Here is a 15652-nt window from a genome sequence, read left to right as displayed (position 1 = left end):
ATTGCAGCTTTGACTCCTATATAATTAATCCTCCATATAGGTAGGTAATAAAAAGTAGACCATTGACAGTAAAATGGTCAATTAAGGTATATGAATAGTATTTTAATCCTTAGGGGTTTTTATGAAGTAAAGACAGTGAGACATTGATACTGAAAATAAGAAGAATGGATATGAGCAGGTATGTACTGCAGGGCGTCAGAAATGAGGATACAAAGCAAAGATGAATCATCATTGATGCCAGTTCACAGAGCAGAAGATTGAAGATATTCTGCAAAATGACGCTGAAAAAACAATGTTAAACATTGAACACTCATGTAAACGTCATGGGGACGAGGAAGACGTTTTTTGTTAAATACTTGGCAAAGGCAATTTATTATAGTCAAACTCCAAACCATTACAAAGTAGCACAATACAATATAAAATAGACAATTTGATAAAACATTTTTTATTTTACCTTAAATATCCTCTTATTTGTATGTTAATGTAAATGTAACTATTTGAAATACTAAAAGGGTTCATTTTATTTGACCTTTTTCATGTCCATGTTTGTGATATAATTTTTCAATATCGAAAAACGAATAGATAAAAAATCCCCAGGTTTGTGGATTTTGCGCCATTCTTTTATTTTGACATTACACATATTTTAATATCAAATGAATGAATGAACATCCTTGTGTTATAACAAGTTATTTTACAGACGGTGTATCAATAAACTGCGAGTTTATGGTTGAGCCAGACAAAGTGAATTCAAGACGCTGACTCCACGTGTCCAGCAGATGTCGCCACACGTCGAGTTATACGCGATGCACATCAACAGGGGTTTTCTTTTTTTCGAATTGCCATGCGACAGTTTTCCAAGTGCCAACATCATCCCTGGACCCACTGCGCATGCGCGCGACGGCCCATTCTTGTCCTGCAGGCAGCATTCCGGGTGGAGAGAGTGAGTGAGAGAGAGAGAGAGAGAGAGAGAAAGAGAAAGACACCGGAGCTCTGAGGCCGCACACTTCCAACATTCACAGCTGGAAACACGAGCTGTGTGTCGGAGGGCAGCTGCCACGTTCGAGCGGGATATGGTGAGTAGAGACACGGGGGACGTGGAGACTCGTCCTCGCCCCGTCGTGTCTTTGTGCCGCCTGTCTGTCTGCGAACGGACGTTCCCATTGAGAGGAAGGGAGGGCTCCGCCAGAGGTTAGCTTTAGCTCCTGCCCCCCCCCCCCCCCCCCTTGTGTCCGGGAGAGCGGAGAGAAGACCAGACAGGTTAGTCCACGTAGTGAGGGGGAGAGGAGACGGGCGGTGTTCCGTGGCCGCGGAGGTGAAATACAGAGGGGGAGGAGGAGGAGGAGGAGGGAGGAGGCGGGGGGGGGCTTTGTTTCACGTCGCCGGTGTCAGGGAGTGATGGGCAGGCTCCGAGCTAGCTGCAGTTCGGCTAGCCTTGCACAAAAGCAAAGGTGTGTGTGTGTGTGTGTGTGTGTGTGTTGTTTGGGTGTGTGTCTGTGTGGTTGTGTGTGTGTGTGTGTGTGTGTGTGTGTGTGTGTGTGTGTGAGTGAGTGTGTGAGTGTGTGAGTGAGTGAGTGAGTGAGTGAGTGTGTGTGTGTGTGTGTGAGTGAGTGAGTGAGTGTGAGTGTGTGAGTGAGTGAGTGAGTGTGTGAGTGAGTGAGTGAGTGTGTGAGTGAGTGAGTGAGTGAGTTGTGGTGTGTGTGTGAGTGTGTTGTTTGTGTGTCTGTGTGTGTGTGTGTGTGTGTGTGTGTGTGTGTGTGAGTGTGTGTGTGAGTGTGTGAGTGTGTGAGTGAGTGAGTGAGTGAGTGAGTGAGTGTGTGTGTGTGTGTGTGTGTGTGTGTGTGAGTGTGTTGTTTGTGTGTCTGTGTGTGTGTGTGTGTGAGACCAAGCAAAACAGTGTGATGAGGCTGGGTGGCCTGTCAAAGGTCTGCTGAACAAAGGTGATAATTACACTATATATATTTTTTTAATGTTTCTGCAACAATAACATGTTGTTTACACGTTATGAGTCCCTTCAATTTAGCCTTACAGAGCCTCATTATGATATACCATTATGTTAGTGCTGAAATGGATCTCTCACACACAGAAGGCTGCAATAGTTAATCGATCAATCGAGTAGTTATCGACTGCTAAATGAATCGCCAACTGTTTTGAAAAATTGTTAAATTGGTTCAAGTTGTTTTTATTAAAAAGTGAGTCAAAATACTCTGATTTCAGCTTCTTAAATGTGAATATTTTCTGCTTTCTTTGGTGTGTGGACAAAACAAAACAATGCCACGAAACACGATCGACATTGTTCACCATTTTATGATATTTTATGGACCAAACAACTAATCGATTAATCGAAAAAAACCCGATTGTATATATGAATCGATAATGAAAATAATCGTTGGTTGCAGCACTACACGCACACACACACACACACACACACACACACACACACACACACACACACACCAGACGAGCTCAGGAGCTGCGTCTCCCCGCGTGTCAGTGTCTGTCTGCATTGTCCCTGTTGAATAAACTAACCAGTATATTCACTGATGTACCTGCTGCTACCGTAGATCATCAGTACAAAGTGGGACGTTATTTATTGACATGGCATAATTTCATTAATAAGGAGAAAGTACTTTGCACAGCATGAGACCGAGGAGGGCAGTCCAGTGAATCTGGTCCATATCTTGCCATTCAGGTTTTAATGGGAAGGAGCCGTCCCCAGTATATAATCGGACAGACTGGAACTGGATCTAATAAACTAACTGCAGTGACATGCTTGAGTCATTTTACAATTTTTTGAGTTGCTCCTGAAGCTCAACCTCTCTACCCAGAACTATCCAGACACAAAAACATTACAGCAACACGTTATTTGCAACACATCTACTTCCCGAACCTTGGTGATGGATGTGCTTCTATAGCAGCCTCCATTCTCTATCCTAAGGCTTAGTTTCCACCAGGTTTTGGGACCCGGTGGCGGGGATTTGTTCCCATTCAGCTGTAAGAGCATTAGTGTGGTTTACCACGAATGTTGGACAACACGGCCCGTGCTTCACGGTCGGCTTTCGCCCCAGAGGTCAGGTGTTGGTTGTGGTTGAGGTCTTGGCTCTCTTCTCCCTCACCAGACCTCACTGTGTGGACAAGAACATGGCCTTTTGCAGTCAGGCCACAAAGTTACACACTATTGTCTGGAGCGGACACTGTTACTGGATCGATTGATTACTCAATGGACAGATGGATAACCTACAACTAATTTCATTATTGATTGGTATGTCATTTAAGCCACTTTCAAGCAAAATGCCACACGATCCAGGTTCCCACACATGATGACGTGTTGCTCTTCTTTTCTTAATGTCGTCTGTTTATTAAATATATTTTTGGTTTTGAAATTTGGAACGGACTAAACCATCAATTTGAAGACACAGTTTTGACTTGTTTTTTCATTGCTTTCTGACAGTTTAGTCCAAATAAATAATCACAAAAACAATCTGCAGATTTATCCATAATGAATATGGTTAAATGCAGGTGTAGGCAAGGTTAATTCTGCTCGATGAACTGCTCTACTTCTACTCTGAAATTAAGCTAAATGTGATGAATGAAAGCATATTTTCATGTTCCGTGAGCATAATCACTAATCCTGTGTCTAATTTAAATCAAGAGATTTGATGGTGGATTGACTCTGTCCTACCCTTAAATGGATAAAGCGGTAGACGATGAATGAATGAATGAATGAATGAATGAATTGACTCTGTCCTTTCTGCTCCTCTAGGGCTCTCCAGGCCAGATACCAGGACAAGACATGGATCTGTAAAGCTCGTCCTCCCCATCCATCTCCATTTACTGCCGTGCCTGCTGCCTGAACCATCCCATCTACCCCTGCTAAAGCTCTTTGGCTCAGACTCCTCTCAGAAAAGGGGAGAGGGAAAAGAAAACCCAAGTGGGAGGGCGAAGTGAACCCCCCCCCAGCTGCTGTGCCGACACACACATGCTGCATTACTGCCATTCCCCAAGCCCTGCTCCATCCATCCCGAGGGCACAGCCACTAGCCTGCTAGCAAACTAGCAGTTGGCACAACAAGAAAGCCCGTCCTCTGTTACAAGGGAAAAAAATACAAGCAGGCTGTTTACACTCCTTCTCCGGGTCAGCCAGCCACATTGTCACCGACTGGGGGCTCCTTTTGTTTAGCCGTCACTCCCGCTGCTTTTGAGCAGTTGAGGATTGCCCGTTGGTCAGTCGGTCACCCAGCGAGGCAGACTGAGGAAGCCGGGGGGGGGGGGTTATTTATCAGCGGCCAGGAGGATGGAGCCCAGCATGGAGAACTGCCTGGCGCAGGTCCTGCAGAAGGACATGGGCCGGCGGCTGCAGTTGGGACAGGAGATCATCGATTACATCTTGGACAAGGAGAAGTCCCACGACCTGGAGCAGGATCAGACGGCGCTGGACAAGATGGTCGACGGCATCGCCAGCTCCTGGGTCAACTGCAGCAACTTTAAGGTAAATGTCACTGATTAGTCATCAAACAGGGGATTATGGGATTATGCGTCAAAAAAACCACGACAACTGTCTTAACTTCTATATTGTGGACTTTTATTTTTTCCTTCTTCCTATCAGGAATTGTCTGTCAAAGCTCATTCGACTGTTCTTTTGTCTCATCTTGGAGATCAAGTGTTCAGAGTAACTTGATTGTCTAGTTGCCAATCATTTAGACACGGTGTGCTGTCAGATGTCCAAATGGGCATTTTTCCTTCTACTTCTGGGCTTTTGAGTCAAAACAACTCTTCTGCGCTGCAAGTTTTAACAGCTTTGTGTGTTTCGACAGCACTTCCGATTCATTGTGCAGCCGTATAATGGCCTCTCTTTGGTTTGTTTAAGGAGGAATTTCCAGTTTTTCTGACTTGTTTGCTGTGCAGCAAAGCCAAATTCTCCCAGGCAGGCGAAGGCACCTCACATTATTGTTTCCGCCACACCACGGCTCTCACATTCTCCTCCTGTGACTGACGGTGCTTTATTTCAAAGTTCAATCGAGAGCACAGTTTTATCTGTAGCAGTTCTTTTCTGTATCCAGCCACAGGTTGCTTTTCTCTGCCATAACTGCAAAAAACGCATTGTTTACCAGAGGCTGGATTTCATGCTGGGATCTGCTGCATTTGTATGTGTGCCTAAAAATGCCAGAGATCTCTGCCCGGACAAAGCCGAGCCTGCTCCCAATGCCCTACATACTGGCAAAGACCAGGAAAGCTTTTAGTTGTTTTGTTTTTCGCTCCCTCTCAGTGTCTGTGCAGTCTCTGCAGTTTTGTGGTGCTAAGTTGTGCCTGCGCGGTGCTTTTTTCTTTTGCTGCAAATTACCACGTTTGTTGCGCTCCTGTGTTTTTTTGCACTCAGAGGTCTGGCACATGCCTGAGTGAAATGGTGAAGAAGAGGCCAGGGGGAGTTTGAAAGCGAGCAAGAGAGAGAGAGAGAGAGAGCTTAATTGGATCTGGCCTGGGTACAGCTCAGATGAAGGGGGCACTGGGAGGCCAGAGCTGGCAGATATGGGGCTTCACAAAGTGAAGTCAACAGACAAACCTTCCTTACATTCCTATTTTAGTTCTACCTAAGAAATTTAAAGGGCTCTGAAATGTGCAACAAATGAGTTTTCCTACTGCATGCAACGGGGTAAAGCATTGTTACAGATGAGGTTCCTAACAGTTTGTGTGATTGTTTGTGCCAAAAGTACAGAACGGGTTTTCACAAAACCCATTAAACTTTGGCACAGATCCAGGAATCCTTTTAATAACTTTCTTTAAAATTTGCACTCATTTCCCATGGAAATTATTCATGGACCTTGATGAGACACATCAGGCATTTTTAGCGGACGGATGTCGATGAATGTGTATGATTTGCTGCAGATCCAAATAAAAAGTCCGGATCAAGCAGATTTAAAATGTTTTCTCGCTACTAAAAAGCCTGTCGAGGCTTAAGTGAGTCAATCTGTCAAACTTTATGGAGCAGGTAAAACTGTCTCCTCTTTTTGGCTGCTGTGAAACCACATCTTGACTTTTTTGAGTGGAACTATATGTGTTGTTAGTTAGGCCAAGCCGATCACTCGGTAACTAATGTGGAAACTATGTAATTCGAGAGAGGGAGAGAGATGGATTCATTTGCCATAAATGGATGTTTTGTCTAATACTAGGCAAGTGTTTGAAGAAGGGGCTTTACAGTCTTTCACACTCTTCTCATCTTAACCTCAGAGCGGGGTTCAGTCCAGCGGTGTGCTTTCTTTGCCACACGTACCTTTTTTGTGTTGAGCTACAAAAACATCAGAGTGTTGTGCTGCCTCGGTGACGGACAAGGACAGAATCACTCGGTGAACTCTTCTTTCCTTGTACGTCTCCGACTGGAACGGGTTTAGCGTCTTACCGATATGTTTCAGTTTGCAAGGCAGAGTGAAAAGTGTTGTGCACTGTATCTCTCAAACACAACAGAATGCCCTGCCATGGTTACTGAAAGAGAAGAGAAGTACAGTTGTTTGTTTCAGGCTCTTACTTTTCTGAAGTTCAAATGATTACCTCAACATACATACATAGTATGTTGGCACACATTAAGTCTCAGGTGTTGTCCAATGGAGTCTCGTGCTGTTTTGGTTTATTCTAGTATCGTAGTTAATAACCTAGGATTTTATCTTTTATGTGCCTTGGTACAGCCACTAACATCCTGCCTAACAAATGATCTCCTCACAGGTTCCACTTGCTTCCAGGGAAACCTTGAATGTTTTTGGTTTTGGCAACACACTGCTAAACATATTGGAAATATATCACAGTAGATTTCATTCGACTTTGTCCAGTGTCACCCCTTCACCAATCTCTTTGTTTTCTTCCATATTATCCATTTTTTTTATCAGTGACTCAGCCTGGGACCCAGAGGAGTTCTGGGAGCTCATTTAAATTTGCTCTTCCAGAATACAGTCTGGATCCCCTCTGCTGGCAGAAAACTTGCCTGTCCAATCACAACGGATTGTCTGATAATGGGCGGGGTTTTATTACCATGACGCGGACGGAAGCGACTTTTGTAAACAACCAAGATGGCTGCCGAGCATTTGACTAAAAGTACCCCATATTTCAAAATTCTCCCACAGAAACATCAACACTGGTTCACAGACACTGTGGATTCATCATCACATCATCTCCTCTCTGCTCTAGTCTGTTGACATGCGTCACTGAGCAGACGTCACTCTTGGAAATCGAAAATGAACCCGAGAGGTCCCAGACTCATACGTTTTAGAGTATTAGTCTGGCTATGCCGGGCTAGTAGTGACTATGATGAGACTGGTCTTTGTGTGCGATGTGACCAGTGGTGTCTTGACAGGAGCAGGAAGTGTGGACCATCGCTGATTGCCACTGCGAGGCTATTTTGATCGTTTTATAATCGGGTGGTTGAATGATGGCTGTACTAAAGTTCCAGATGGAAGGAGTGGTGTAGACCGACAACTCTCAGTGCAGTTGTCATTTTCTGTGTCCCGTCCATCTCAGGGTGTGTCGGGCTTAGCAGCCACCTCCCACGTGTGGCTTCAGCTGCTAAATCACTCCGAGTGAAGTCGGCGTAATGTCTAATGACCGGCTCATCACGGAGGTGTGACGCTGAAGCAAGACCCAGTGAGGAGCGGCGGGTTTGTCAGAAACACACTGAGGTCACTGCGAGGTGTTTAGTGCATCGTTGCAGTCTCTAAAGTTCTATTTCGTCTGGTGTTGTGTTTGTGTTCCAGCTTGCCCTGTGAAGTATTCCCTTTGTTTTCCATAATTAGTGGTTCATCCTGAGGTACGTGCAGCGACCACGCCCACCTCAGGATTCACACTGATGTAGTATCCCACGAGCCGGGATGACAGGCTTGTGTCAGGCTTGTATCAGGCTTGTATCAGGCTTGTATCAGGCTTGTATCAGGCTTATATCAGGCTTATATCAGGCTTAATGCAGTTTTCCACCCTACAATTGCCAGTCAAGCAAAAAAAAAACCTCAGAAAAATGAAAAGCATTGAATAAAAAAACCACAGCACTTCAGGCTGTTGCTTACTGTCACTCCTGTTCATTCTTTGATTTAAACAGAACTTAATTGGGATATTCTGAGAATGTTAAATAATCAATCTTCCAAAAAGGCCTGCAGCCAGAAAAGACTACCAGAAGCTATGTCTTATATTTGATGGACATTGTCGACAACAACGTCGCCTCCAGTGGGGATTACTGTTGACAGATTTAGCCCCACGTGTAACTCACAATGCTGCAGGACGACAAAACGGCAGCAAAAAAACGATAAACAAGGATGTGATTTGCTGTTCAGTTAGGCTTTTGTCAGTAACCGTGCATCACGTCCCCCTCCTCCTTCCATCGTTTTCTCCTGTGGCCCTGCCTGTGCAGAGCTGAGCCCGGGAGCAGAGCTGCCTCACTAGCTGAATCGATGCAGGCTGGCAGGGCCAGGGCAGGGAAGTGATGGCTCAGACAAACTGGTGCCACCTGTAATGTGGAGGGACATTTACAGGATCAGTACTGATGTCCAGTCCACTCCAAGTGCTGAGACTTTTGTGTTGTAGATTTATTATGAAATGGGGTTTTACACTCAGTAACCCATACGATGACATCCAAACATCTGCATATTCATCGAAAATCAAACATTGAACTCTTACATAACGTGCAGGAACCAAACAAAGAACAAAAGAACCAAATCAGTATTTGTCTTCAACATGTCCAAATAACAGTTGTTTCATTGTTGCGCTGAATTCAATGTGATTTGAGCTGAACTGGTTTGGACATTTAATTAGATTAGTTGATCGTTATTATCGGTATTTAATAGCTATTTGTAGCATGTCAGAGTTTTTTCTGTCCTTTTTCAAAAAAAAAAAACAGTGAAACAATTAGAGGTCTAGGCCAGTTAACGGAGCCGATATTCAACATTTTTACAATTATCGGTACCGGCCATTTTATAAGCCGATTTGCCGATAAGATCATTTGAGTTTACACTACTCTCTGCACTTTAGCAATGTCCCGTAGATGTTTGTTTGTTCACCTTCTTAATAATGCTGCTGACAGCTCCCTGCACTTTTTCGGTTAAGGTCACGTTGAAAGGTTCTGTGACTTAAACATTAAAGGCATTTCAATCACTTATTTTGTATTTCATTTTAACTTTATCAAACTTCAGGAAACTATTTTATTAATTTGTTTGTTTGTTCAACTTCATAAGAATGCTGCTGATAGCTACCTGCACTTTGTGTGTGAAGGTCATGTTGAAAGGTTCTGTGACTTAAACATAATGCTGAAGGCATTTCAACAAAAATGTATTTAAAATTAATTTTTGTTATTCTAAATTTTGAAAACTTCTGACACTTTTAATAGTCGATATCGGCCTGGAAAAAGCAGTATCGGTCGACCCCTGGAAACAATACCATACTGTCCTGATTCCAGTCATTCGTATGAGAGGACCAAATACTTGATGTATTTCCACTTTTAATCAGACAAAATACTTTATCTGAACATGTCCCGTTGACTCTGCAAAGTTGTGTTGGTTCATTGTTGACAATCTTTTGTTTGCACAACCGTACATGTACACGTGGTCTTCTCTCAGGCTTTTGAAAATAAATGGTGATGGCACATTGCAGCAAGTTGCTTTTAATGTGAAACGTCAGGAAATAATGGAAATTTAAGGGCATGGACAGAAGAGTCAGGGCCGTGCGTTTTGTGTGGGGATGTGGATGTTGTGTGTGGCTGGTGGGAGGACTGACCAGCTTACGTGACCAGAGACTGGACAGACGAGTAGCTGCAAGTCGGCCAGACTCTGAGGCAGCTAAATGCTCCAGGGCGCAGCTGAATGAGACCACTTTGAAGTTGTGCACTTGAAAGGCTCTTTCTGTTGCCCTTTCTCATGTCTCAACAGCAAATAATGTGGCTTGTTAAGGCCAGAAACCCCTTTCCCCCCGGCAACTTTACTACCACTACTAAATGTGACGTGGCTGTACACGAGCAGGAGTAATGACCCTGTGTAACAGGGCTAACTCCATGTCAGAGTGATGAATGGTTCACAATCCTGGCTCACTTGGTGTATTGGCCCTGATCCCAAGCTGAATTGTGATTAAATATGTATTCGACATATTGAAATAACAGTTTGAGTCCACTGAATGTGACAAAGCTTATTTTTTGACATGCTACTCGATCCAAATATTGTAATAAACACATGCATTTTGTAATTATAAATGATTGCCATGTCTGAATCAAGACATTCACACTGTGTGAGTGTGTGTTGTGTGTGTGTGTTTATACACACACATGCATACATATGCAATATTTTTCAGTTTTTGTTCAGTTTATCAATTAGTTATCCCTAAATGCATGATATCCATATCATCTCTATCATGTCACTCCACATGTGTTACAGTCTGTTTTGTCTTGTCTCAACTATTATGCCAATTATGTCCGTTATGTCTGTTAGGTCTATTCTCACGTACTCAAATTCTGAAAATAATTTATTTTTTTTATTTTTTACTTTCATGTATGCAACATTTTGGATTAATAACGTATTTGACACATTGAAATAACAGTCGTAGTCCACTGAATCTGAACGATATTGAATCTGTAACTTCGTAGAGTGTGATTACTTTAATGTTTGAGGTCTTCAGTCTTAAACTGATCAGTGGAAAAAAACCTCCAAATATCAGAAAGTATAACGCGACAATTAATTCAAGGGAGACCTAATCGAAAAAGGTCCCACGAGTCGGTTCAAACAGACCCAGTAAGGTTCACATTCATCTAAACTGCAGTTGACTTAAAAGTGACATATTATGCAAAAATCACCTTTTCAATGTTTGTGTACTAAATCTGTGGAGCCTGCCAGCCCACAACCTGTGAACAAAGACCACCCTGTATTTCTTTGTGGGCTGGCTAAACTCTACAGCCTAGCTCTGAACCACAGATTTCTCTCCCACTGTGATGCGAAAGGAAAAGAGAAATAGAGGTCCCACAATTCATTGCAGCAGCAGCAATATTTAACGTGATGCGCCATGCATGAACTTCAACGATTAAATCCGAAGTATAAGTAAAAGAAGAAGAGTATGAATATGATCCAGAAGGGCCGCACGTCATCATGTAAGTTACAGTTACATATGAATAATTTACATCTGATGTCACACGGTGGTAAAACACTGAAACATGCTGGATGGAGCCGCTGCATTTTTTGTAGTCCATCTTCGGATACATTTGTAGTTTAACCACGTGTGTGTGGGTGTATACCCACACACATACACTTGTTGATTCTCACCACTGTGATTTTTCCTCCAGAGATTTACGACTCCTCGCATGTGACACGTTTCACACGTTATCGGTCACAGTGCGAGGTCGCGGCTTGTACGTAGGTAAACCTCAAGGTCCACCTCCTGTGGACATTGCAGCCTGAGGGGGAACTTTGGATCCTTGGCATGGCCCCCACGTTAAATGTTAATCCTAAGCCTTGTTGACTTAGTGAACCCTGCGGAGAGCAGAGACTTGTGCAGAGCTCAGAGGAAAAAGCAGCAACACTAAACGCTCTACCATAAAAAAAGGCTCCATGTATAAATGTGTAGACTCTGGGTTTAGATTTATAAGCAGTGCTCTCTGATTCATAGTCCCTGTCCTCAGATTTATCAGCTGCGCCCTCGGATCCATACGCTCAAACGAGTTGGTCAGATAGTGGGAAGCACAGTAAACACAACACCCTGTAAATCGTGCGGGTGCCCTCATAGTGCAGTTCCACAAACAGACACACACACACACCGAGTTTGAATTCGATCGTATGAACAGTTGTGGAGAAAGTTAAAGGACCGACATGAAGACAGGGATTCCTCAGTTTTACATTTGGATGATGTGACCGTTATGCCTGAAAAGACTTTCAAAAGACTTCAGTCTGAAGCCCTCTCACATCTAAAGACAATGTATCACTAGTCGCAGTTTTTAGTTGCAGTCTAGGATCTTGTCGGGTCACTATTTGCAAAGCTGCAACTAGATTCCTTTGGAGATTGTTTCCTATCATGCTCCTGGTGGAAGTTTACTGGAAGATAAATTGTTGAACAGCGGAGAAGAAACAGCAGCTTTTAGCCACTAGGTGCCCTAGTGTGTGTGATCGTTTGTGCAGAAAATAAGCCAACAAGAAAGAGAGAAGACCAGCGCTGTCCCCGTTCATCAGCGTATCCATGCGACGTTGCAGCATGTATTCTCCTGTTTGGTTCTTAAAAGAGCTCACCTATTTGGTTATTGACAATGTTCACGTCACTATCTGCATGAGCAGATACTGAAAACTTAGGATTTTATCAGAACGCAAAGACGAGAAAAAGACTAAAAACCGCTCTGACCACCACCTTACACCAAACGATCGAGGTGACGGGAGCTCGCCTCAACTGTAGCAAAACTCTCATGATTTTATACCGACATTGGAAATTTGTCTGCGACAGTGAAATCGCTTGAAAGTCGTTTGGTGTAAGGCCGGCATTAGTTGTGCCATGTACAGTGAACCTGCCTATGGTGGGTGTGAGTGCTGTGCACGGCGCAGTGTGTGTGTGTTTGTGTGTGCATGTCCGACTACAGTGGAGCCAGCTCGGCAGCAGGGTTGTGCCCTGATGTGAATGACGCAGCACAAAGCAGGAGGAAGAGGAGGAGGAGGAGTGTAGTGATGGACCTGATGTTAAAGAGCCCTGCGCCTGGATCTGTTCCAACCTTTTCTCTCTTCTTCTGTCTCTCTGTATTTGCAGCTACTCATTCTTTCTTTCCTTCCCACAAAAACACAGTTCTCTGCTTTCCCTGACCTATTCTCACTCGTACTACAAACATCCCATCTCCTCGTGTCGCCTCTCTCTCACTGAAAGCAGTCTCAGTTCTCCTGCTGTGTTGAGAGACAACATCGGTAAAAGACAACCCCTCACTGCCACCGTCACTGCCACCAACCGGCAGCGAAATTTCCATGTCCTGATGCTCGCCCCCTCCCACCAGTAAAATTCTGTCCAATGATGGGACACTTTGCAGCACTGACTGACTCCAGTCATAATCTGCTCTCTTACTTAACCTGTTCAACTCCAGGCTTTCCCCCTTTTTTCCCCTCACTTAATCTAACTTTCCCCCTGTGTCTCAATGCACAATTCATCAGGTCGGTCAGCTGATGCATGTCATGTCAACTATGTATTTCCTAATGTTGTCAGCAAATCCACATTTTTGGGTGAACTGAGTAATAATAATAATAATAAATTTCATTTATAGAGCACTTTACATTGCTAAAAGCAATCGCATGAGTGACATGTGCTTCCCATTTCGTGTGTTTAGTCTACCCCTGCCCGTTGACTCTCATTAGGGCACACTGAGGGACGAATCAGGGGCCACGCTGGGTCCATAACAGGCAGCGCAGCGTGGCGACATCCGGACATGACTCATGACTCTTGATAAATTGTCGCCACACGCCCCCGAGGGAGCTGATGTAGTGAATGTTTGACCGTGTGTCTGTCTATAGGGTTTGTGGTCCTCCTTGGTATATTTCACACGACAAAAACAGACAAAGAAAAGACAACAACGTATGAAAGAAAATGGGAACATAATTTTTTGTGTCGGTGAAAATAAATTCAATTTTTTTATGCTTAACATGACTCTGATGTCAATATCTGTGAAAACATTCACAATATGAAATTTTCAGCTATCGTGTGATCACACTTAAATCGAAGTTTGAGAGTCAGAAAGGCGATGCTTACCCTGCAGGCCAGTTTTATGTAGGCTATTATACACAATATATAGGATTTAGTGATTTGTGCCATTGCTTAATTGTACAGCTGTTTGCAGTGATATCTCTCTCTCTCTGTCTCTCTCTCACACAAACACATTGATCAGTCTGTTTCTGTCCGGGGCGGCTGTGGATCAGGTAAATAGCAGCGCTGTATGAGTGTGTGAGAATACTGTAAAAACGCTTTTGAGTTGTCGATAACACCAGAACAGCGTACTAAGAATACAGACCATTGACCATCGGCAGCACCAGGAGAAATCCTGCCCCATAGATGGCCCGTTAAAACAACCATAAAGTCCTCGGCAGGTAGGATTCAACATGAACTCTGTACTTTAACACTTTCACTTTGTGTGTACAATTTTCAGCAGTCAGAGCTCAGCTTAAGGGGATAGGTCAGTGATTTTGAAGTGGGGTTGTATGAGGGACTTGTGCATAGTTAATGTTACTCATGGAGGTGGTGATCAGCGTTGTCATTTTACGGAGTTTGGAGGAGAAGTGGATGTAGTGAAAGTCAGTCCCACTTTTGCAGAGGGGACCGCAGAAAAAACATATTTTTCGCCACATCTTTAAACGTTACCTAAAAAAAATTTTGTTCAATTGTATGCTAAATACTGTATTTTTTCACTGCTTTAGTTTACTGTCAGACAGCCGTTTTTGCACTTTTTTTCAAGCGTGCTTCGTCCACGTATTACTGCGCCGACTCGCGCCGGTGCAGAGCAGCAGCGTATCACTCAAATCAGCTGTTCGACTCAGCTACCACGGCTTATTCGAGAGACACAAGAAAACATAATGAGTGATTATGAAAGCGACAAAGACATGCCATTCACTGTGGACAAAAGATGATTCCTTTATGAGCCAGAGTATACAGAAGAAGAACTGCAGACTGATACGCTGCTGCTCTGCACCGGCACGAGTTGGTGTAGTAATACATGGCCGAATAAAACTTTAAAAAAGTGCAAAAATAAACCACTTTCATTGTTGGCAAACTAAAGAAGTAAAAAAATACATTATTTTGCGTACAATTGAACAGATTTTTTTTTTAGGTAAACAATTAAAAAATCCAGAGAAAAAGACAGTTTTTGGTGGTCCCCTCTGCAACAGTAGGACTCTGACTTTCGCTACTTCCACTTCTCCTCCAAACTCCGTAAAATGACAGCGTGCGTGCGTTTGAGTCGTCATGCACAGTTCAAAAATGCATTTGTCCAGGTATCTCTGCATCCAATTGGACTACAGACACGACCTAAATCTTCGATAGATTGAAAAATCATTCATGATCATATGTTTGGATAATATATGCCATTCATAGATGACATAGATGAAAAACCTAGCACTGCCTGTATGGGGTGTATATACAGCATGCAAGCAGGGAATGCATCGCCACCCTTCGTAACTTTTCATTGCAGGTGGGCGTCAGAGGCCCTATTCAACTTATCTCAGTTATAATCTTTTTATGTGTTTTTTGGCGTACAGTTCATGCCTTGATTAAAACAAATCCTGCAAGGGATTAGTCAGCTGATCGTCAGTGGGAGTTTGTGTTTTATTCATTCATCAGAACACTGGCCCTAATTGTGTGCGTGTGCAACTCTATTTCGCAAACATGGGGTAGTTTACTGTGTGGAGGCATTCTGCCAGTCTTATAGTTGTGCTTCTGCGTGTTGTTCACTGATGGGTGCTCATTTCCAGACTGACTCAAGAAGAAAACCCTGATCCTCCAGACACCATAAATACTCTCCATCGCTCGCTGGTTATCTGAACTCCGTTTCCCCTCGGCTCTTTCACTCGAGAGCTGCGTCACTCCGTCTACATTGTTAATCCCCCTCAAGTCAGACAACACACGGCTCATATTTTATTTTCTCAAAGCAGCACTATGTAACTTCCTCTGACGAACAGCAGCCTCTGCAGCCGCAAGTG

General features: G+C 43.6%; 1 protein-coding gene across 30 annotated transcripts in view; it reads left to right on the top strand.

Annotated features, from left to right (window-relative positions):
• Positions 1-687: 687 nt before the first annotated feature.
• clasp1a (cytoplasmic linker associated protein 1a) overlaps positions 688-15652 on the top strand; it is an 85542-nt gene continuing 70577 nt past the window's right edge. For 7 of the 30 annotated variants that reach the window (XM_035651151.2, XM_047337014.1, XM_035651156.2 and 4 more), the window contains exons 1-2: positions 690-1073; positions 3761-4485. In XM_035651151.2, coding sequence (XP_035507044.1) covers positions 4291-4485 — 195 coding nt within the window. In that variant the 5' untranslated portion in view covers positions 690-1073; positions 3761-4290. Of the gene's footprint in view, positions 1074-3760; positions 4486-15652 lie in introns of all 30 variants that reach the window. The other 23 variants (XM_035651149.2, XM_035651150.2, XM_035651159.2 and 20 more) reach the window with 9 other exon arrangements.

The sequence above is a fragment of the Scophthalmus maximus genome, chromosome 14 (assembly GCF_022379125.1).
Source record: "Scophthalmus maximus strain ysfricsl-2021 chromosome 14, ASM2237912v1, whole genome shotgun sequence".
Taxonomy (NCBI): Eukaryota; Metazoa; Chordata; class Actinopteri; order Pleuronectiformes; family Scophthalmidae; genus Scophthalmus; species Scophthalmus maximus.
The sequence above is the reverse complement of the archived record's forward strand: the minus strand, read 5'-3'. Positions and strand labels throughout refer to the sequence as shown.